Source organism: Symphodus melops (genome assembly GCF_947650265.1).
Source record: "Symphodus melops genome assembly, chromosome: 8".
Taxonomy (NCBI): domain Eukaryota; kingdom Metazoa; phylum Chordata; class Actinopteri; order Labriformes; family Labridae; genus Symphodus; species Symphodus melops.
In genome coordinates this window covers 26,955,154-26,979,372 of record NC_136698.1, presented here as the reverse complement: position 1 = coordinate 26,979,372, position 24,219 = coordinate 26,955,154, and the positions used below count along the sequence as shown (strand labels likewise).

Sequence of the window (24,219 nt, the reverse complement as noted above, 5' to 3'; positions counted from 1 at the left end):
ACTTCAGCCCTGTCAGCTCATTTGACAGTTCATGCGTTTCCATGGAGACAGAGTTTTATAGTGTCGTTCTGCGTTGACCAACTGCTGTGAGTTAACGGTTAGCTTTCAGTTATTGATCCTTTTTTTTTAAATGTTAAATTAGTTTCTTCTTTTTCCCCTAAAAGCCTTTGAAATTCGGCTGCAGCTTTTGGTAATAAATTCAACTCAAACTGGATGTGTCTATGCGTTTCTATGGAGATAAATAAATAATAAAAAAAGATAGATTATATTATTGTAATAGAATTACATTTATTTAGGATTTTCTGAGAATATGACTTTTTTAAATCACGTGCTAAAATATTTTGTTTTCTGTTTGGCAATGTTTTTGTTTAAATGTGCATTTTATTTGGTAGTAATAATATGTTTAATCAGTGATATCAGGGATAATAGTGATCCATACATGAAGAATTAGCTCTATTTTTTTTACTTTATAGCCTCTGAAACTTCGTTGCTACTTTTGTTAGCAAATTAGAAAAACTCCTTGATTATATTTGACACCGAAAAGTTTGATTATTACCAACTTGATTGGCATTTTTACGAGAGGCGAGTTGATTGCCATAGCAACGTCTGAAAGCGCCGCCTGTGACGTCTTTACCGTGCGACGCGTGATTGCCACGTCACCTTTAGGAGACTCGTGCGTTTGTTTTGGTTTTTTGAAGCTACTTCAGCAGCATCTCTGATGTGTTTTTGACTTCTTTACATCGAGCTAACTCTGATAGTTGAGAGAGAAAATGTCGTCGGCGGAGGATTTCGCGCGCTTGGCGCAGCGGATGTGGGAGAAGGTGGCGTCGAAGGTGAAGAAAGCGGTGGTTTTTATGGACGACAGGTGTGCTGAGGCTCTGCACTGGAGCGAAGGAGCTCCTGTCTTATTGGAGGCTGGAGCCAGAAATATAAAACAGTTTTCAAGCTTTGAATCATGCGGAGTGAACGAACCGAAGGCTGTGTTTGTGGTGAGCACTTTGCTCAAGGGCATAACGGTGGAGATTATTAAAGACATCATCTCTCTCAGTCACTTCCAGTACTGCGTCGTCTTCACCACGGTGGCTCACTCGGTTCACCTGCACGCCAATGACGTCACGGCCGAGCTGGAGGGGAGTCCCGTGTTCCAGCAGTTCGAGGAGAAACTCTGCGAGTGGATGGGAAACATGAACTACACTGCTGAAGTCATGCACGCCCCCGTGGTGCTCGCCCCCGTGTCCCAGCACCTGCTCCTCGCGCCCACCTTCGCTCACCTGTTCCCCCTGCTCTCACCTGACCTGGAGGTGATCAATGCGAGCAGACCAGAGAAGAGGAGGTTCGGGAGCCTGCTGGATGTGGACATGCACTCTCTGCCTGTTGAGCTGCAGCTCGACATCAAGTCTCTGGCTGCAGCGTTGAATTCAGTGTTTGAAGCTGCAGGAACCAGGGAGGAGAGCTTTGCTGTGGGACCAATGAGCCGAATCATAGCAGCAGAACTGGCCAATCACCCTCAGGCTAAAAACCGAAGGAAGACAGCGGCAAATAGAGCATCCATCATTTTTGTGGACCGTACATTGGATCTAACAGGTACATCTGTCCATCCATCTATACATCCTTCCTTATTTCTATCATATTAGAGTTTAACATTCTGGTTTTCGATTTTGTTTTTAACTTCATTTTCAGGAGCTGTTGGTCACCACGGCGACAACCTGGTGGAGAAGATCCTGACTGTGCTCCATCCCTTGCCTGGTCATGTGACAGACGTGCAGGTGGACATGCTGGAGCTCACGAGTCTTCAGAGGACGGCCCACTCCCAGAACACGGTGGCCCCTGGCTGTCTGGCACAGACGCAGTGAGTTCATCAGAGTTCATGAAACACTCAAACACAGCTGTCTTCATGAGAGACTTGGATCAAAATACATTTAATTATTTAACATTTGTGATGAGTGATCACATCTGTTCCCAAGCTTAAACTAAACGATGAAATGAAACACATAAAACTGATAGCAAACGAGAACATACCTCGAGTTGGAGAAAAAAGAAAAAAAAAAGGAGGAACCCTTTTACTGCATGGAGCGTTCAAAGTTTGTTAAATCCTGTAATCTGGGTCGGGATTCTTCTGGATTTTGTTGATCAGAAAATTTAAACCCACAAGACTGAATTATTAGTGAAAATAAACAAACACAAAACTGTCCTACTTTTTTGGTGTACCTTCTGTTTGGGTAAATACACAGACCTGACCCTAAAGGATGCTTGACACACTGCAGTCCGTTGATTGGTCGAAAGAAAATCGTCACTTCCTGTGTGACTGCGGTAATGAAGCACAAATACAAAACGCTGAGTGTTGACATATCCTGTGGATTTGGAGTCATTTCGAGGATGTTTTATTATCAGCATGTAGCACCAGCTCCATGGACAGCCTCCATCTTTGTTGACTGTGTCACGTTATTCTTCTTTGTTGGTTTTTTTTCTGGCTGTCCAGCGATGTGTGAGGCTGCAGTCAGCTGTGGAAATGCAAGCAAGAGCAGAGTTTACTGTACAGAACCAAACCTGACCACTCGGGGGGGGGGGCTGAAGTCCATCAACCTTTTGTCCACATTCGATGGGGATTGTGTCGCAACCGTCTGGCCTGCTGCTCAAAGTATCATGGGATACCTTGCTATGCTAACTGAGCTAGCACTGCCGCTTTTTAACCGCTTTTCTCCCTCATTCTGTAAAAACTCATCCACATAAAAGTAAACATACTGTGTGCAAAAGAAACCAAACATCACCCAGATCTCAGTCAGTCAGTCTGGGATCTTTTCTGTCTTGGAACAAGTTTTAACCAGAACTGTCCCCGTCACCATCCCTGCTCTGACACAGCGCCCATATTTGTCTCTTCATGCATTTTCCCACCTGGCCAGCCGTGTCCAAACACACCTCCTCTGGCCCGAGCGAGCGGAGTGGCACACGACCAGCGTCAGGTGCTGCTGGTCCAGTGAAGATGCACGTGTTTGGCGCCTGCGGTGGGGCCGTTGTGTTCATGGCAGGATTAGTTTGACTCTCACTCACACTCTGAGTTTAGAGGCCGGAGCCGTCATGCAGTACGTCTGCTTGTGTTCATAAAACGGATCGAAACGTACACAAACCGGAGCGGGGACAGTTTTTGGACTCGGAGGGAGTTTCTCCTGGAGCCGACGCGGTCTCAGATCTCAGTGGTGTTTAGACGGCGTGTACTGTAGCAGATAACGTGATCTCAGCGGGGGCGGGTTGAACTGACCCTCGACAGGAGTCTGGGTCACGTCAGCCAGATACCGACAGTACGCCCACACGTGCACGTCTCGAGTCGCTGTAGCTGCGCTGAATGTCAGTCAGTTGTTCTAACAGAGCAGATTTTACTCTGGAGGAAGATCACAAGTTTCATGTTTGCAGCAAAAAGATCGAATCTTCTTCCGTCATCTTGCAGCGGACGATCAAATGTGTGTCAATAACAAGTTTGTATCATCTGAGTGTAAATGAGAAGAATGAATTCACAGAGGATACAAACACAAGCACTGCAGTCTGACACATGCACATTTATAACGTTTACAGACCGTTACTTTCCTCTCATGTTTTTCAGCCACCTTAAATGTGTATAAGTGTGTGTGTGTGTGTGTGTGTGTGTGTGTGTGTGTGTGTGTGTGTGATGCAGGCCGGCAGGATCAGCAGGAGTCTTATTGCCTGTGCTATCAGGGAGCAGATGGCCCCGTTGAGCCTTATCACAGATGTTGAGGAGATTGAAGCGCTTGCCGAGGCGCAGCCAGAGAGAAGCCTCGAGTTCCTGCTTTATTTAACCTCCGTCGAGTGCACAGCTCACGGAGTTCACGTCAATCACTCCGACGTGTGCAAGCGCTCTGCAAATACACGCTTTTATAGCTCTGCTTCTCTTTCACATCATCTCGACAAAAGATTAGAGACCGACTGAGACGGCTTTATTCAAACTGATACTTCAGTTTAAGAGGCCAACAAACATCACTGAACACAAATACAGTAAAGGAGGCGGATTTCCTTTGAGCCTGGATGAATACACGTTTCAATAATCTGCAAAATTTTACAAAACTACTTTAAAGAATTTGCATCGGCCTCATGTTCATTTGTCAAACGGTTTTTAAAGCTGACCTCTGATGCTCTCCTACGTTTGCTGCAGACAGTGCTGAGAGGACTGCGTGTGAGGTTTGTTACCATATCATACATTTTCCTTTCGATACGGTTCTACCTGCCCCGGTTTTGATACGACAGCGACAGAAATAACAGCACAAAGAAGAGACCAACTTTCAGTTCTTTCAGAGTGTTTGTGCAGGAGGATGGACTCATACCTCTCCGGACGCTGTTTCATTAAACAGTTGTCACTTTTTCAAGTTTGCTACTTGTTGATCGATTGTTAAAGTAACAGAGATCGTCGTTACGAAAGTTTAGCAATATAATAAATGTTAGTCTGAGCCCTGAAGAGAAGAGGAGACGATGCAGTGGTTTTTATCCTCCTCAAGCGACGATTTCTGCCAAATCTTCTGTGGCAAAAAAAATCAGAAGAGACGGATGTGAGAGCTTAGCTTCTGTTGCTATTTAGCTTTTCAAAAGGTACAAAAACACACATTTCTGAAGTGGACCGTTTGTTGTTTTTTTGCACGATGTGAAATGTGCAAAGCGCCGCTCCCTGCTGGCTCAGGATGGAGAGAATGTCTATATAATAATTTCCTCCTGCTGGATGTTTATACACCTCTGATTTGAGGGGCTATTATTAGCTCAGCCCACAGTGTGTTCTGTTGACTGGCTCAAGCCTTTAAATATTAGGTGTGCGGGCATAATTTTGGACTTTTTGTATGATATTTGCTTCAGTAAGTCCGGGATATTTTTATAGATTAGTGTGTGTTAAACAGTCTGTGGGTGGCTCCCCCGTCAAAGACCCCACACTTACTTTGTAATTACAGGCGTATTGTCTTTCATAAACCTGGTGTGAATTTTCCTGATCCTAGAACCTCACTTTCACTCTGTGGTTCCTCTTGTAATCATGGCAGAGAGTACACACACACACACACACACACACACACACACACACACTCACACACACTAACTGTCTGTGCTGGCTTCTTCTACTTTGGCTCCTTTTTCAGCCGTGTAGCAGTGCCAGGTTGCACAGTTAGCTGTATATAGAGGGATGTTGAGTGAAAGTGGCAGTGGAAGCTGTTTGGTGTGTGTGTGTGTGTGTGTGTGTGTGTGTGTGTGTGTGTGTGTGTGTGTGTGTGTGTTTGTGGTCAGGTACCTCCCCGCCCAGTCCGTGTAATTTACTGTGCTTGGCTGCGCAGCTCTCCTGATCCCGAGAAGCACATATGAACCCCATTGGCAGAGGGCACCAAGTTTCCCTCAGTCGCAGCCTGAACCCTGCACCCCCGTCATCTGGCCGCCTCTCCGACCTTGATCGCTGTGGTGGGAGTGGGTGTGTGTGTGGGCAGCCGTGAGTACGGGTGGCCAAGGTGCTCTGGTTCCAGCCTCGGGAGCTGCCGAGCTGCAGCCGGCCGGAGTAACCGAACCGCACCCTGCACCGAGAAAACACAGCGAGGCTGCCATCTCCCCGAGCCTGCCCTGCACATTCTGCATGTGTGCACCACCAGGATAGAGGAAAAACACCTATTTCCGTCCCAGCTGGGAATATATGAGCATGAATATAAAGCCGTGCACACTATTATTTGAGTCCAGACCGTGTGGGGAAAGTAAGAAAACAGCAGAGATAGTCGAGTGTGGAGAGGGAAGGAGCTAATGACAGACAGCTGAGGACGGCTAACCCTGTTTTTACTGCTCCAAGAACAACAAAGAGGATGGAAACTGGTCCCATTTATTCTATGCTGGCTCCTCTGGTATTGTTTGGTTCTTCTATACTTAGTGATTTTTTGCTTTAAGTTTAGTCTTTTAAGTCATTCATAGGCCTGACAACGAGCTCCCTCCATTATTACTCACAGTGCGCTCTGGTTTCCACACAGCCTGGTGTGTGTTATGAGGGTTACACACTTTGATTGAACTTAAACACAATGGCTCAGTGCTTGTTATTTATAGAGGACATTAATGTTCAAACGACATGCCGCATCAATTACACATCTTTACTTAAAGGGGATTTGGGACGTTAAATGTCGAGCTTCAGAGATGAATCTTTCAGCCCATATTTTTTAGTATCTGATAGTTTTCCAGTTTACGCTACAGAATCCAAACTTGTTTTTAAAACAGACGATGCTTCTGAGGATTTAGAGATGGTGTCGTCACCATATTCATATCTTCAAACAGTGGTCCCCCCCCTCCCCCCTTTTAATACCCTTCATAAAAGTAACAATCACACATGTTGAGTCATAATAAGGTAAAAAGTCGATGTGTCATCTGATATTCATGACTTGTAGAGAATAGTGCTCTCTGTTATATCTCCCCATCCCCAACCCAGAGAGCTGAATCCTTCAGGGGTGGGCTTTGCCAGCCATGCCTACATCTACCAGGAAACAAGGCGTGCATCCAAAACCTAAGACGGCTCATCCGGAAGGTCGGGGGTTCGATCCCCAGCTCCTGCAGACAAACGCCCCGATGTGTTCGAACCCTAAATCTCTCCCTCTGCTCCACCTGTGGAGCCGCCTCAGCAGAGCAAAGCATTCTGGGGTTTAGCAAAGTGTAGCGCATCCGATCGCTGATGTACAGCAACAATATTAAAGATATTTATCATAATAATCAAGACAGTCTGTCAATACTGATTTGATGTGGTGTAATCAAAGGCTGAACGATTTCAGGAAAAGATTGAATTGCGATTTTTCTGGCAGAAATTGTAATTAGATTTTTTTATCACGATTTTCTGAGATAACAATTGATACATTCGCGATGCTAACCGCTAGCATTCCTATTCAAATTGTCATAGACGTTAGCATCAAGCTAGCGGACTTTTCGGTTGTTTAGCATATTATGAGATGAATAGCTTATGTTTTGATGTCTCTTTAGTTTTACAGTGCTTCCTTTATTAAAGACTGGACAAAGAAACTTCAGCTTCTTTATTGGAGGAAAACTGTGAGCTATCTGTCGAGCTGTGTATCAGGCTATGGCTTTGGTGATCGAGTGATCGCATTTTTTGAAATCGCGATTTCGATCAGAAAACGATAAATCGTTCAGCTTTTGTATAATCCTCACCAGCCTGGTTTATCTGCTGTATATAAGAGACCAACCGTTATTTTTAATTTGTGGGGTTTAACGCTTGGTGCAAGTTAAGAGGAGCAGAAAAACCGAACTGCATGCTGGGATATCCTCACGCAGAGTCACCGACCGATGCATCCTCGGAGAAAGGAGGTGTGCCCAGAACTTTCGCAAATTTCAACCGTTCTCAGCGAAATGCGAACGTGTGTGTTGAGACGGTAACTCGACTTCTAAAGGTGGCGTTTCACGGGTACGCCAGAACGCCAGATTAGCGAAAGAGGACTCGTGTGTGACTCGTGTGCTTTTCTTCTTGCACACGTTGACGGAAGTCGTAGCTGTTCACTCGCCAAGTAAAAAAAAAAAAAGAATTAGTTCTTGCTGCTTTCATGTTTGCAGAAAAGAAGATGAAACTGTTGAGACTCTGACGCTGTCTGCTCATCTTTCATCATTCATCTCACTGATTTTATCACGAGTAGCCGAAAGGTCGACGATGATTTAGAGAGTTCTCAAAGATGGAGATCATATCTGTCTTTTATTTAGGACGTGGAGGGAGCTGACATGTCCTCTGCTCTCTCTCTCTCTCTCTCTCTCTCAGACGCTTCGTCTCTGTTTCCTCCTTTTCTTGAGTCTTGTTGTTCTCCTTCAGCCGAGAGGAAATCTCATCCTGAGAGCCTCAGCACATCCGTCTCGTAGATTGCTTTCACCTGAACAGCTTGTACTCGCTGCTCCCACATCCAGACAGAGATAAGAAAACCTATTCTGCCTTGTAGGCCGTCTCCTTCTCCCACGTTGGACTTTTTTCACTGCAGCCCAGACTTTCCATGTGGGAGAGAGAGAGAGAGAGGGCGAGTGTATTTACTCAGTACGATGATAAAGCAGCCCTAAAGATGGCACTTTACATCCTCCACCCCCGCGTCTTCAAAGAGCTCCTGCTGCTGCCTCATGTTTGAGATGGTGAAGGGGCCAAAACATGTGCAGAGGAAGAGACTCCCCGCGTCAAACCCGAATCCTTTCACTTCTCTCACTTCCTGCATATCGACGCTTTAAGTCTTCGCTGCCCAGCTCAATGCCGTTTCTCACAGTGTTAAAAAATAATCTGATTTTAAAGTGTTTGTGATGTTCATTGGAACGTGTGCGTTTGCTGTCATCGGTCAGAAAGTTCTCCAGCAGACCTCCTGACATCGAACACGCCGGCACGTTTGACCTCGTTAAAGAGGCGACACGTTCTGCAGATATCACTTATTATCTGCAGGGTTTTGGTTTTTTTTGTTATTTTGAATTTGACACATATTTATTGTGCAAACTAACACAACACGATACCATCATTTTAACTTCTGTGCCGTGTGATGTCAAATTAAACATACATGTTTAAAGCCTGGTTCACACGGCAGGATAATTACGCCGAGTTTGTCCCCGATTCTCTCCTTCCGATAATCTTCAGGACGCCCCGATCATCATCAGATAATCTTATCAGATCCTCCTGCCGTGTGTGGTGTGTTCAGACCGCTCTCGTCTGGTCGGAAGAACGTCGGGACCGCTCCGATCTCAAATCGGGGATATTCAACATGTTGGATTGTTTTGGCCCGATCTCTCATCATGTGTGGTGTTTCCCCCCCGCGAGGAGAAAACGAGCACGAGCCTGTTGACTGTGACGCGTAGCCAATCAGAAAGCGAGGTGACGTAGTGACGAGGAAGCACCGGTAGCAAAACAACAACTCACCTCCATATCATCATGTAGCAGGTAGAGCTCATGCTCCCGTTGTCTCCCCTCCTTTGACCGACGCCTCTTTTTAAAACGCACAAACGATCCCTGTTACATCCTCTTCATCCGTTTGTTGACTCTGGAATCACGTTTGATCTCGAGAGGTTTTCGGGGGACGTTGGCGAGTGAAATCGGTTGGTGTGTGGTGTGTTGATGTCGCCGTGTGGCCGCACACCACACACTGTACGACCAAAACTGTAAAACCTCCGATAATTTATCACCGTGTGTGTGTGATCTCTAAAGTTTGGGAAATCGGCCGACAATTTTAAAATCCTGCCGTGTGAACCGGCCTTTAGGAGTTTGGAGGTTTGACTGATGAATGGGTTCATGTTTAATGGACCTGAGCTGGTAAAGGACTTTTACCCAGTCACACCAGTTACCACACTGATGGCAGAGGCTGTTTGTAAAGTGTCCATCAGTATTAACTAAGTTCTGTGGTTAACACGAGCTGAAGAGACGTCGACCAGATAAACTACGTTAGCTAAGACCCCCGACGTGCTAACAAGTAGCTAACTGAGACTACAGCGGTTGTCATGGAGACATTAAACTCTCTCTCTCCCTCATCCTCCTCACAGCCTCTGGTCGTGTTTTTTTTTTTTTTTTTTTTTTTTCAGATCTCTCGTAAATATGAGGTTAATAAACAACTGTGATTGGCCGCACTGCACGACAAGCAACACGAGACGCGGCTGAAATACAACCCGACTTCAACATCAGATGTGCGACTCATCAATCAGGTCTGAAGTCGTCGATGACGCTGATGTTTTGAAGTACGGAGTATATAGAAGATGAAGTGGAACGGTCCCTGCGTGAAAATGGCGAGTTCCTTGCGTGTGTGTGTGTGTGTGTGTGTGTGTGTGTGTGTGTGTGTGTGTGTGTGTGTGTGTCTCCTCCTCGTCCACAGTGTCCTGCAGAGCTCCATAAATCCTTCAGCTCATTTGTCCCCGCTCCAGGACACACAGACACTCAAGGCCAGGCCTGGTTCTGGTCCAGCTCTCTGTCTCTCATGGACTCGTTCATGTTGGGACGTTTACAGGAAGCAGACGGTGAGTGTCAAACTCTGTCTGCTTATCTGAGTCTTCAGGTTCTCATCGAGTTTGACATAAACTGTGAAATCTTCACGGCCTTGGATACATCAGAACAATAACAACAACTCACACCGGACACTTTAACTTGGTGATTTCCAATAATCTGATGATCTCTGATTGATTTTCTGAGTTAAGTAAAAGGCATCCATGTTGGCTTTTTTTTTTTTTTTTAATTTTCAAATACTTCATCCATCCTTTATCTTCCGTTTATCCGGGTCACAGCGGCAGCAGGCGTCCCTCTCCCCAGTGACCTTTATCTCCTGGCGGGTGATCCCAAGGTCAGAAAGCTTCTCCCTCCAAGGTCGACGCACCCGGAAGACCTCCACAGAGGTCATCACCACAGGTCGGGGTTAGGGTTCAGATTTATGGTGAATCTGAAGCTTTACCTTTTTTCACCAGGACGCTCCGGCACAACACCTGCAAGACTGGTGACGCTGCACATCTCACAATCTGCCTTTTATATATATATATATATTTATATATTTATATATATATATATATATATATATATATGACACAGCCAATCAGTTGGCTTTGTTCAGCAGATATCTGTACAATCAATATTGGATGTTCGGCTTCTCTTGTTTTATCGTTTGCTTACGATGTGACTGAAAACTTCAAACTCGTAAGGTTGTGCAGCTTCAAGCCTGAAATCCTTCTAAAACAAAAGTTATTCAGACTTGAGAATAGATTTATTGATCCTGGATTTTTGCAGCCGACATGTTCTCCCTCTACAAACCCTGTTTTCCCTTCAGCAACGCACGGCGAGTTGAAACGTGATCAGTCGTTACAGACAGAAAGTCAAACTCGTCGTCTCCACTCTCGTGTGTAGAAAGAGATCAAACTGATCAGTTTTCAGCCGGACGTCTTCGTCCTCCATCAGAGACCATGAAACACAGTCAGAAGAACGTGCAGCGCTGATGCATCTCTTCAGTGTTCAAGAAACAAAATGTGTGTTTTTTTTTTATCATCATGTGTGAACTGACCTTTGAATAACACTCCCTCAAAGTGTGTGTGTGTGTGTGTGTGTGTGTGTGTGTGTGTGTGTGTGTGTGTGTGTGTGTGTGTGTGTGTGTGTGTGTGTGTGTGTGTGTGTGTGTGTGTGTGTGTGTGTGTGTGTGTGTGTGTGTGTGTGTGTGTGTGTGTGTGTGTGTGTGTGTGTGTGTGTGTGTGTGTGTGTGTGTGTGTGTGTGTGTGTGTGTGTGTGTGGGAGTGACTCCGACGTGAATCACCTCATAAATACTGGCTTTAATCGCTTGCTTGTGTGTGTATGAGAGGGAATTAGTGCAAAGAAATAAACAGTGAAATGCGTGTTTTACACACACACACACACACACACGCATGTTCGACCCTGGAGATGGGGGAGAAAATGTAAGAAATCCTGAGTCAGAACGCTTTGTGCCATTCTTTTCTGCTGTATCACACACTTCCAGGAATCAAACCCCCCCCCCCCCCCCCCCACAGTCATTAATGTGTTGGACCCGGTCAGAGGTGTTTCATCACTTTAATGGGCTCATACGTGTTCATTCTTTAAGTCACAATATTACATGCTAACTGCTTTTTAATGGCGCCACACTCATCCCACATGAAGTCTGAGCACAGACTCCCACTCACTGCCCGTTCACTCCTATCAAGAGCAAGAGTGCCCCCTACAGGCTGCAACAGACACTGCACTTCATGCTCACAGATGACCAACGACATGCCCCCCCTCCCTCTCTCTCTCTCTCTCTCTCTCTCTCTGTCTTTGCTATGGTGGAGAAGTTACTCAACAAAGTCTCTGCCTGGTTATGGAGCCTGTCTCCCCCCCCCCCCCCCCCTTTACCTCCTCACCCCTCAGCCTCCGCCTTCGTCTGACCAAATGGCCCAGAGAAAGCATCAGGGGAGCAGGCTGATGGCGAGCCGGGGGGAGGGGGGGGCAGAGAGCCAAATTAAAACCATGCTTCATCCAAACTCGAGCGAGGCCCTCCATCTCCCAGGAAAGCTCCAGGTTGTGTGCAAACATATATGCAAGTCACACAAGCACACACACACACACACACATGCAGCACACATATGGCCCGGTCAGGTCACTGACTTGGTATTCCAGCCATGACAAGAATGTGACTTTTTCAACGTTTGCGTAAACAAAGGAAGTTTTCAGATTTCATCGAGGTAAAAAAAAAAGAAGAAAGTTTTCCAGAAATGACACCATGACCGAACTCTTAACGCACAACTTTGTCCTCAAGACGAGCGAAGAGCAGGCTGTTATTTAATCCCCAGCTCTTTTATTTCTTTATTTTTACAGTATCAGTTTTACATAAGACTCTGGACCCGGGTCTGGTCCTGTTCGCCGGGCTGTGCGTCTGGTTCTTGTGTGAGGATGGCAGCCGTCCCAGTGTGAGCCCCTCTCTCTCTCTCTCCTCCCCATCCAGCCTCGGCCCAACGTCTGGAACAGATTACATCTGATATTAAACACATGGCAGCAGTTAGAAAGGAGAAAAGGCGAGAGAAGAAAAAGGATTTAAAAAAAAAAAGAAGTAAAAGAAATGAAAAACAGAGTGGATTTGTCGTCTCGCTCCGTCCTACCTTTGCCCTCGTTGGGTTCGAACGCCCTCCGTCTTTGTGTCTGTCCACTGCTGAGGGTACAAAGTAGAACATGTCAGTGTCTCCGCACACGCATGCAGCGTTTGATGCCTCTTTACTCAGCCAACAAAGTGTCAGCGGCTTTGAAAGGGCAGGAAATCTGAGAGGACGGGGGGGGGAATAAAATATGTAATAGTTGGAGCTCGAATTCCGATATAGGAGTCGCTTTACGAGATAAAGTGTGGCTCTCTGTGAAGCATCATTTTTACTCTCTCCTCCTCACAGATGGAGACGTGTTGTTGGGTGACCTGGCAGATAATGAGACGAGGGACTGAGATGAACCCTGAGATGGTATCAGGAGGCGGATCTCTTGTAAGGACAGATCAGAGACGAGTTGTTGTTGTCGTCGTTTGAGGTGGAATCGAAAAACATCCCTGATGTTCCCGTCGCTAATTTCTGCTTTTTCCTGTGAGGGCTCCCACAAGGGAGTCACCGCCCCCCCCCCCCCACCCCTCCGACCAGCAGGCTCCGAGACGAGCACTCAATCACGTCCGTGTCGGGTTATTTTGTGTGTGTGTGTGTGTGTGTGTTTACACTCAGAGTCCTGCAGGCTCTGAGGAAACAACAGGAGCAGAAACAGACTGCACAACCTTGACGAAAGTGTTGTTGTTGTTTGTTGATTTCCCTGAGACTGAACGTGCTTGTCTGATTTTCGTTTTGTTGTCCACTAGGTCGTCTGCAGCTCAGTCGCTATGGGAGGCCATGCTCACCAGTAAACACAAAGAGGGAGTGATGGAGGTCCGACGGCAGCTCGTGGAAGCAGCCAGCAAGGAGAAGCTGCCAATTAAGATGAGCATGGGTAAGAAAGAGACAACTGAAAATATCAAGTAATAAACATTCAAATCAGGTTGGATAAAAATAGATGTTCTTGAAGGGAGGTGCAGAACCACAGCGCCTCCTACAGGCATGCAGCGCCTCCTACAGGCATGCAGCGCCTCCTACAGCGCCTCCTACAGGCATGCAGCGCCTCCTACAGGCATGCAGCCATGCAGCGCCTCCTACAGGCATGCAGCGCCTCCTACAGGCATGCAGCGCCTCCTACAGGCATGCAGCCATGCAGCACCTCCTACAGGCATGCAGCGCCTCCTACAGGCACGCAGCGCCTCCTACAGCTCCTCCTACAGGCATGCAGCGCCTCCTACAGCTCCTCCTACAGGCATGCAGCGCCTCCTACAGCGCCTCCTACAGGCATGCAGCGCCTCCTACAGCGCCTTCTACAGGCATGCAGCGCCTCCTACAGGCATGCAGCGCCTCCTACAGGCATGCAGCGCCTCCTACAGCGCCTTCTACAGGCATGCAGCGCCTCCTACAGGCATGCAGCTCCTCCTACAGGCATGCAGCGCCTCCTACAGCGCCTTCTACAGGCATGCAGCGCCTCCTACAGGCATGCAGCGCCTCCTACAGGCATGCAGCTCCTCCTACAGGCATGCAGCGCCTCCTACAGGCATGCAGCTCCTCCTACAGGCATGCAGCGCCTCCTACAGCGCCTTCTACAGGCATGCAGCGCCTCCTACAGGCATGCAGCACCTCCCACAGGCATGCAGCTCCTCCTACAGGCATGCAGCGCCTCCTACAGGCATGCAGCTCCTCCTACAGGCATGCAGCGCCTCCTACAGCGCCTCCTACAGGCATGCAGCACCTCCCACAGGCATGCAGCTCCTCCTACAGGCATGCAGCGCCTCCTACAGGCATGTAGCGCCTCCTACAGGCATGCAGCGCCTCCTACAGGCATGCAGCGCCTCCTACAGGCATGCAGCGCCTCCTACAGGCATGCAGCGCCTCTGTCTTGCCGTGTTTTTTGCCCATGTGGCCACAGAGGAAATCTGAACCACATGTTGGCTTGATGACACACACTCTCTCTCACACACACACACACACACACACACACACGCGCACACACGCTGCTTTTGAAAACTTTTGTTCTTTGCTAATGAAGCAAAAAGGGGGGCTGCAGCCAGGGATGAAAATATGTGAAGGCACGCAAAAAATAGAGTCATTACATGTACAAGTTCTACAGTGACCTCCTGCAAGTTCACCTCCACGCCACCCTCTGACTCACATAGGTAATGGATGTCCTACACACACACACACACACACACACACAGAGTGCTAATATGCAGGTTAGCATCTGGCAGAAAGAGGGGCTTTTAAAAGGGAGGGGCCGTGTGGTCCCTCAGCTCCTATAATCTGTGAGGTAAAGAAGGTCTCGCCGCTCGGTAAGAGCAGGTTGTAATATGTAAGAGGTCTCACACACACACACACACACACACACACACACACACACACACACACACTCACTCACACTCTGCCAACCATCTGCAAACACATGGTGGTTTCCTTTCACACTTTTGTGCTACACAGCCGTCCTTCACAATCCTGGATGTCTGCTTTTCTTTTTTCTTTTTTTTTTTAATGCTTGAACAAATCCACAACAAAGACAAACCAAGCTGCAGATTTGTGACAATAAAAGCAAACGAGTTATTAAGAAGGTGCATTGAAAGATACAGTATAACACACATTGGAGAGGATGCAGGAGACACGTTATGGTTGTCCTTCTTGATCCCCCCCCCCCCCCCCCCCCCTCCCCCGACAGAAACATCCGTACCAACAGTGTCAGAGGTCAGCAGAGGTCACATGTTCTCCACCTCCAAGTTCTTGACTAAACAGGTTCCACACTGTAACAGAGAACACGTGTCTGAATTCTGATGGAAATAATCTGGTTCGTTTAACGTCTGTGAGACAGTCGTTGTGTTTGTGTCCGACTAGATTAACAAAATAATCTTCAAGTAAAAGCCTAAAATAAGAGTTTTAAAACACTTGTAAACGTCGCAGGGTGATGATGCAACAAACGGAACTGTCATTCCAAACAAACAAACAAACAAACAATGCGAGCGCACTTTGACCCTGAAACATGAAGAAGAAGAAGACAGATAATCTGAACTCCTCTGGAAAAACTGACAGTCTGTTGACTTCACGTCTTCCCTGAGAGAGAAGTGGGGCACTGTAAACCCCCCCCCCCCCCCCCCCCCCACACACACACACACACACACACACACACACACACACACACACACACACTGAACCTTTATACCCTGACTGGCAGAAGACCAGATCCCATGAAGCCCCCCCATGAGCTCCCTGCAAACCCCCCACATCGGTTCCCATCCTGCCCACCAGCAGCACCGGCAGAGTCCACAATCCGTTCATGAGACCGCTCTAAACCTTTACCAAACACACACACACACACACACACACACACACACACACACACACACACACACACACACACACACACACACACACACACACACACACACGTTGTGCCCACTCCCTCTGGAGGAGAGCAGAAAGGTCCACTCCCACTCGGACGTGTTCTCACTGTGGAAGGTTTTAATGCAGATCAGGGGAGAAAATATTCTATCAGGACACGACAGACACACACACACACACACACACACACACACACACACACACACACACACACACACACACACACACACACACACACACACACACACACACACACACACACACACACACACACACTCTCTTTGCTCCAACTTGGCTTCTTTTCATCTCAACAGGATAAGATCATCCAGAGAGAGACAGAAAAAATAATCCATTTCTCAGAGCCTGAGTTTGACCTATCAGCTTTTTTCACAGCACAATGAGATGATGAAATTCCCTCGCTGTGATGTGTGTGTGTGTGTGTGTGTGTGTGTGTGTGTGTGTGTGTGTGTGTGTGTGTGTGTGTGTGTGTGTGTGTGTGTGTGTGTGTGTGTGTGTGTGTGTGTGTGTGTGTGTGTGTGTGTGTGTGTGTGTGTGTGTGTGTGTGTGTGTGTGTGTGTGTGTGTGTGTGTGTGTGTGTGTGTGTGTGTGTGTGTGTGTGTGTGTGTGTGTGTGTGTGTGTGTGTGTGTGTGTGGTTATGCTGTAGAGTCCAGTGTTTATCTTGGGTGTTTTTGCTCTTAGCAGGGAATTAGTAAGACATCTTTGGTTTCATCGTCCTAAAACATGCGTTTATCAGCCCATCTGCGAGTGTGTGTGTGTGTGTGTGTGTGTGTGTGTGTGCGTGTGTGTGTGTGTGTGTGTGCGTGTGTGTATATATTACGTGCAGTGTAAATGAGATGTGTTGACAGGGCCTGCAGCAGCAGAGAGGAGTGAGGCATTCATTGTTTGAGGCAGTCAGATTTCCGTCGTTCGTTCAGACGACGTTACTGAAGTTTGTGTCTCCACTTTGTCGTAAATGAAATCAGATCAGCTTCTTCCCATCATCCTTTGTGGCCTCACATTGACTGACCGCAGTGTTACACAAAATATGTTCCCTCAAAACGTCCCGCGCTCTCGTTGTGATGTCATCACAAAGTGACAGCTGATAGGTGCAGAAATGGCGTTTTTTTTTTTCCGCCTGTTTCGACGCGTTCCGTCACCTCAGAGACACTGACCAATGAGAGGAGAGCGCTCAGAGGTGGAGAGCGTGAACCAACGGGACCACGTTTCTCGCCTCCTGAGACGAGACCGCCGTCGTTTGAAAAGCGGCCTCGCTCTCTTCCTTCAGACTTCTCCTCCGAGACGTCGAGACGCGTTTTCATTTTTGATTTTATATCCTTTCATAATCAAACTTCTGGTTTACTCTCTGGTGTTGTAGAGACGTGCACACACACAGGGAGCGCACCAGAGCGGTTGCGGGTTCGAGACCTTCCTCAAGGGACCCTCAGCAGGACTCGGGAGGTCTCCTGTCGACCCTCCAGCTCCGAAGTCGTCTGGTAGAGCGTGATATCACTGAGTCGTGTGTTTGCAGACACGACACATGGCAGAGCATCAGCATGTTAGCAACGTCATTATGAGCGCGTTAGCATGCTTATATTCAGCGTGACGCTCGGCACAGTGCAGCCTGAGGAGGATTAAATTAGATTATCTTTAAAAACACACACACACACTCCTGGAGGAATAATCCGTCTCAGTCATCACGGAGGATTCATGCTTGGTTCTGTATCTGCACGCCGCCTCCTTCTTCTCAATTTGCTGCGTTTGGGCCTTTTGTTGGCGTCAGCCTTTGCTCAGCAGGGGGGGGGGTGATGATGGGACCCTGTAAAAAAGGTAGCGACCAGGTGCTAGATCATTAGCACTAATCCGAGAGGAAGCAGAGGTGTGTGTGTGTGTGTGTGTGTGTGGGGACTTTCAGTGTTGTGTTAACAAACCCCAACCAACAAATCCCACTCATTAAAATATGCAACAAAACAACCGCATGAATGCAGAGACTTTTCCACATTAAGATCTGATTTAGTGACGATGAAACTTTGCACACGGTTTATAAATACGACACAGATTGAGTCTATTTTTAAGACTTATTTCAGCCTAATAAAAACTTCTCTTCCACACACACACACACACACACACACACACACACACACACACACACACACACACACCAAGCTGTTCTGATTCATCGCTGCCCTTTAAGCTCTTCTCTCCTGCACACTGAAGTCTGAAAAGAGCTCCAACATGCATCCACACGTAAACCTTCCAGGACTTCCCTTCTTTCAGGGTGCATAAATTAAAGTCTCCCAGTCGTCCTCCTGTGTCCCCCCCCCGTCCCCCCGTCCCCCGTCCATGCTGAATTACTTATGAGTCTGTCCAGCTGCTGGTGCTGGGGGCAGACCGCTGCTCTCTTAGCCCCTGAGTAACCCTCTCCTCTTCCAGTAAGTGGACTAAATCATCGCTCCTCTCCTGCGTTGTTCACGACTTTGATCATGACCCAGCTTCAGTTGGCACTCCTGCACATCGGGCTGAGATGGTGCTGCTGTCATAAATATACAGCCAGAGGAGCATGCGAGTGGCCTGAAGGTTCAGCTTTGTTTGACTCTGGGCGTAAACACGTTGGCCGTACGTCAGCGGAGGAACGTAACAGGAAGGACATTTCATTATTAGAACTCCCATTCTCTGATTCACCGAGAAACATGTGTAAACAAATGGGTGGTTTTGTAGCAGAGATTGGAAACATTTAAAAAGAAAGTTATTCTCTTTGATGACGACATGAAACTCGAGATGAAGACCAGACCGGGGGAATAAGAGACGTAGCTTCGTGTTCTCCTTTTGGCTTTCTGTCATTTAGTCCTCTTTTTGTTTTTTCCCATTTTTCCATCTTTATCTAGAATCACAAATCAACACTGATCACTTCCTGCATCGTTTGATATCTGTACTTTTTTTTTTTTTTTTTAAATGTACAAATGTGAAAAGAACTCGGGGTGTTTCGAAATGGCAAAAAGAATAAAATGAGAATTTACAAGCAGTTCAACAAAAGAAGGGCGTTTCGGAGTTTTGTACATTTTCCATTTTTCCCAAATTTCCTCCAATCGAGCTTCCTCTATTCTCACAGGAAAGGTCATTTTTCCATTATATAGATGTAAATAATGTTATAGCATGCATATATGTCTGCTTACATCTGTTTACATGCATATCTTTGGTTAAATTCTTCAGTATAGTTGCACTGTTGTTCATTTGCTGCTCTGTGTGCCCTTGAATTGCCCCCCGGGGACAAATAAAGTTTTGTGAATTGAATTCCTCTTCAGATGGGCTGATGGGCTATTAAGCCATTTCTTAGTAATTGCTTTTTTTTTTTTTTTTTTTTTAGCAGCGACAGTACGCTCTTTAATTTTTACAGATGTTTAGTGTAGAGAACCAAAGAGAAGTTCGTCCCCATCATCACTGAATCTGTGTTTGTACCGAACGACGGAAAGCATTTCTGATTGGACATTTCTAATGGTTAGAATTTATTTTGATCCTCTTTTTGATGCCCCCTGGTGGCCAATAGAAAGAAAGCAGGCTAGATGCACTGGTACAACTTTGAAACCCAATAATCTGTCCTTTATTTATATATATATATATATATAATATATATATATATATATATATATATATACACACAGTCTTAGCTTATGACTGTATGTTTAACCTTCTCGTGTTTTCACCTCATAAAAATGACAAAAGTAACTTGTTGTGTGTTTTATCGCTAACAAAAAGTTATTTGTCAAATGTAATATCTGACGTGGACTGGACTGTGAAAGAACAATAACTTCTAACAGGTGATTTTTTTTTATTGCAGGCTTTAAAATAAGAACTTTTCCTGCAGTTTAAAAAAAGCTCGACAGATCGTCTCCTCAAATGTTTTGCATCTGGAAACAAGATGCTGGAGGAATCACAGATCTGTTTAGTGACACAGATAAGGCTTGTTTGATTGTGTAATGGAGAACAGGCTTTTGTGTGGCTTTCTCATCTTCTGTTCTTTTTCCAACATTTCACATTTTCTCACTCGCTCTCCTGTGATCTACCCGGGCTGTAAACTCTGATATATTTGGCCCTCGGTGCACCATTCTTTGGTTGCCTATTCTCGGGCTTGAATTATGCTTGGCTCTTGCCCCGGCCGTGTTTCCTGGTTCTGTGCTGAATTATGGTTGGCACATCCAGCTCTGTGAACCCACTTTACACTGCCAGGATTTTATGGCTTGATATGTTCACAATAGAGCTTTTCAGGATTTTTTAGATGCGTTCGGACTGAAGCATTTACCCGCAACAGAAAAAATAAAAATCAGCACAGAAGCGTCGACTTTCTCCATATTATTCGTACAATTTCGAGATGTTTTTTCAACTGTTCCTGAATGATTCCCTCCAACTTCCCTTTCAAACATAATTTGAAAACGTTGCCACTCAGTCTTCAGAGTTTGGATGTTTTCTGGTTGTATTGGAGCTTTTTCTGTTACTCCTCTACTTTTTTTTTTTTTTTTCTTGTTTGGCCTCGCTAAAGAAAACACTGGCCATGTAGTCCAACAGGAAATACTCCCACATCTGGTGCTGGTTCAGAACATCAACATGAAGAAGAAGGCTTTATTGGGGGGAGTTAATGTGTGCCCTCCTCTCCATCCCAGCCCCTCGTACCTTCAGGCCACCATACCCCCCCCCCCCGATCCCCGGCCTTACACCCTTTACCCCGTCCTTCCTGTGTCTTTGTGACTCTTCACGGGAGGCCTGGTAGGAGGTAGAGGCTCCTTCACTTGTTATTCCTTCCACTTACAGATTCTTGGTATCTGAATTAGGAAATGAATTACTAACTCGACTTCCAGTAATCCCTAAAATGAAACCCGCTTTTTTTTTTATCTGAAGTCGTCTCATTGGTTGGTTGCAACATGCAACATGAAGCATGATGAATACATGTAAAGGTGCAAACAGCTTATACCTGCTCTGCTCTACAGCTGCTGACGCTTCGCCATATTTACTGTGACTCATCTTTCCAGAGAAGCGATTCGACCTTTGACCCCTGTGACTGGATTTCTGGTTTCTGTACATCCCGAGCTATCGCTGAACGTCGTCGTTTATGTGTTTATTGGACGTTCTCACCGAACCTTTTTCACATGAGCGTCACTTTTTTCACCATTAAATCTAAAGCTAGCTGATGACTCGCTTCAGCGTCTTCTGACAGAATCCAAAGTGAAGTCAAAGTTAATAAACGCAGGTTCCCACATCGTATTTAAAAAGGATGCAGCATGAGACACTCCTGTGTTGTGTTTAGTGCTAATGCTCGTATCGTGCTCATGATGAAATAGTGATTAATTGTGCAGTTTTTGTCGAAGAAGAGACACTCATGGAAACACTCTGATAGTACCTCACTCACACACACACACACACACACACACACATACACACACACTTGTGAACAGTTCTGTGGGTCTCAGTGAGATAATATTATTGTCTGTTATGGAATCAGTTCCTCCCCTCTGCTCTGAGCGGAGTGTGTGATCTTTATTAAAAACGCTGTTTGGCTTGGTAAAGGCTGTCTATGTGTTCTGTTTCTACACTCAGCTCAGAGTGTGTGTGTGTGTGTGTGTGTTGTGTGTGTGTGTGTGTGTGTGTGTGTGTGTTGCAACCTTTAACACCTGTATTTGTTTGTGACCTGAAACACCAACAAAAAAAAAGACAAAAAAATCATAACACTGCATGATGTCATCTTCGATCATTCAGTATTGATGGATGATTTTGTGTCTAATCCAGATGTTTTTTTTCTTCTCAGGCCGTGTGACCCCTGAGCAGCTGTGCTCCTACGTGCAGCTGTTCCGCAGCAGCTGGGGGGCGCTGGAGAGTCACTGCGGGGTGCTCCAGCTGGGCCTGGCCACAGCCCAGACTCTACGCCACGCCCACCTGCCCCGCTGGGACGCCTGCCTGGCCTTCGAGAGGCTGCTGCTGCAGGTTCGTACTCGACTTTCTGCAGGCGACGTCTCGTTATAACAATCCTGACATGAGCGGGTGAAATCATCCTTCTTGGTTTACGCTCGTGCCGATGTTCTAAGAACCTGGGAACGCTAAGATGCTTCTTTAAACCAGAAATGCTGATGCATTGGGGGCGCTGGTGGCACAGTGGTTAGTGCACGCGTCCCCATTTATGGAGGCTACAGTCCTCAACGGGAACGACCCGGGTTCGAATCCGGCTCCTTTCCCTCTCTCTCTCTCTCTCTCTCTCTCTCTCTATGATTTCCATCTTCGTCCACTTTCCTATCTCTTCAAAAAGGGCACGAAAAACAATCATTAAAAAAAAAAAAAAAAATGCTGATGCTTCAGTCTTCGGACACCAGAGCTCATTAAAACAACAGACCAGTTTTCCTGCTCGATCCTGCGAGTCCTCGCTGCCTTAACGAGGCCGTTTGTTATTCCTTTAAAGCGACTTTGGGTTTGAAATGTTACGTTCGGGTTCAATGCAACATAATAACACAAGAAAAACGAATGCGGTGCACCAACAACGTTGTTGTTGTTGTGTGATGTAAAATCACTGTGAATGTCGATGACGTTTGGTGGCTTTAAAAAAAAAATAAAAAAAAAAGACGTAACATCTGTTACTTGTTAAAAAGTCAAACACACGAGCGAAGCTTCTTTTCCATATTAATTATTTTCATGACGTTGACAACATGAACCCATCAGTGACATAAAGAGGAGCTCTGAGTGATTTACATGAGAGGATAATATTACAGTGTTCAGCTGCTGCAATCAACACTGATTTAGCCTTTTGTACATTTATACACAAAATATAAAAAAGCATTGCTCTGGGTTCATAAGAACAGGAATTCTCCTTCAGGTAGAAAAACATCACATTTACTGGCAGTTTGTAGTTACCTCTGTAATTAGTCCCTCACATCTTTCCGTTTGGGTAAATATTTATTACTGATGCTCAGCAGGTAAGTGGGTGTTTGTGGTTCGCTCGACGGAGGCCAGAGTGTTGTGTTAAACTGACGGAGAGTGGAAAAAATGCAGATTCCCCCGTCCACCATAAATAAGCTCGCTTGTGTTTGTAAGGAAAAAACATCGGAGTCCAGTAAATGCTGCAGAAAAGTCCAGATTTCCACCATGTTGTTTTGGAGGCGTTCTGGTTCAGAGTTCAGAGTTGGACTGTGGGAAGGAGCGAGAGGAGAATCTGAAGACGTCGACGGCACATCAGCTTCAGATATTTTAGGAAATGTCCTCGACGCAGAGCTTAATGGCGCCATACTCTGCACTATTAACTTTATACTGAAGCCCTTTCTCCCCCTCTCTTCATTGAGCCTCTTTATGTTCCTGAACCTGTAAAGCAGAGCAGCAAGACAGACGAGTCTTTAGGAACTTATTAAAGTAAATCACGCTGGAAGCGGTGCCCCGTGCCAAATTGGAATTTAAAAACAACCTCATAAAGCTTAGTCCTCGGCTGGGGCCATCGCTGCTTTATTAAATAAAAGGAAGAAGACTTTAAGGGGCTCACCGTTCCAGGATCCATTTAGTCCTGGACTCGGCTTTGATCCCCCCCCCCCCTCCCTTCATCGACGTCTGCTCCACCTGGAGAAGTCAGAGCACACCTTTTCTCTGTGAGTGTGAGGATGAGACCTGGAGCTGGGGTCTCATTAACCTGTCGTTGTGTTGGTTGTGTGTGTGCAGCACTTGGCCTGCGTTCAACGTGACATTCCTCGGATTTAGATCTCACAGTCGAGCCTTGAGCCCGATGTCAGGGTCCATGTTTGCAATCAAAACGAGCCCGAGTTTTATTGAGGTATTAGGGGGAAATGAGTTGTGTGTCCTCCGTGCCCCCCCTCCCCCCCTCCTTCCTCTGTTTATTTAATTTCCATGTGTTTTTTTTTTTTGGACAGAGAGAAGTTAATTACATGAGAAAATGGCGGGGCTGAAACGCGTCTGGGCCGGGCCCGGCGGTCGGCTTGTGTTTGCTCTCTCTGAGTGTGTGAGGGCTTCTGTGGGTAAAGAGACGGTCACTCAGTGCCTGTGGACAGTGTCGGTCCAGTCAGGCCTCTGTGGTCATCTGAGAGGGGAAGGGTGGGGGGTGGGGGGGCTTTGCAGTGGGCTGCGGCTGGACGGAGGCACGGGGGCCGTTGAGTTCAGGACTGCACACAACCAGCCGTTTAATGCACCTTATTTACTGAGTCCAAATCCTGTTCCCAGTCCACAGTGCAGCGTCTGATGCAGGACGTGTTCGCTTCTCAAGAAAGGAGGAAAATGTGAAAGTGTGTCTGACCTGTCACGTCTTTGTGCTCTCTGCGTTATTTATATTCATTTAT

General features: G+C 46.5%; 1 protein-coding gene across 2 annotated transcripts in view; it reads left to right on the top strand.

Moving 5' to 3' along the window:
- The first annotated feature begins 10 nt into the window (after positions 1-10).
- Positions 11-24,219, top strand: part of scfd2 (sec1 family domain containing 2) — a 112,901-nt gene continuing 88,692 nt past the window's right edge. The window contains exons 1-5 of one of the 2 annotated variants that reach the window (XM_079350806.1): positions 11-97; positions 1,049-1,584; positions 1,681-1,849; positions 13,311-13,438; positions 21,702-21,877. In XM_079350806.1, coding sequence (XP_079206932.1) covers positions 1,176-1,584; positions 1,681-1,849; positions 13,311-13,438; positions 21,702-21,877 — 882 coding nt within the window. In that variant the 5' untranslated portion in view covers positions 11-97; positions 1,049-1,175. Of the gene's footprint in view, positions 98-253; positions 1,585-1,680; positions 1,850-13,310; positions 13,439-21,701; positions 21,878-24,219 lie in introns of those variants that run through there. The other variant, XM_079350805.1, reaches the window with a different exon arrangement.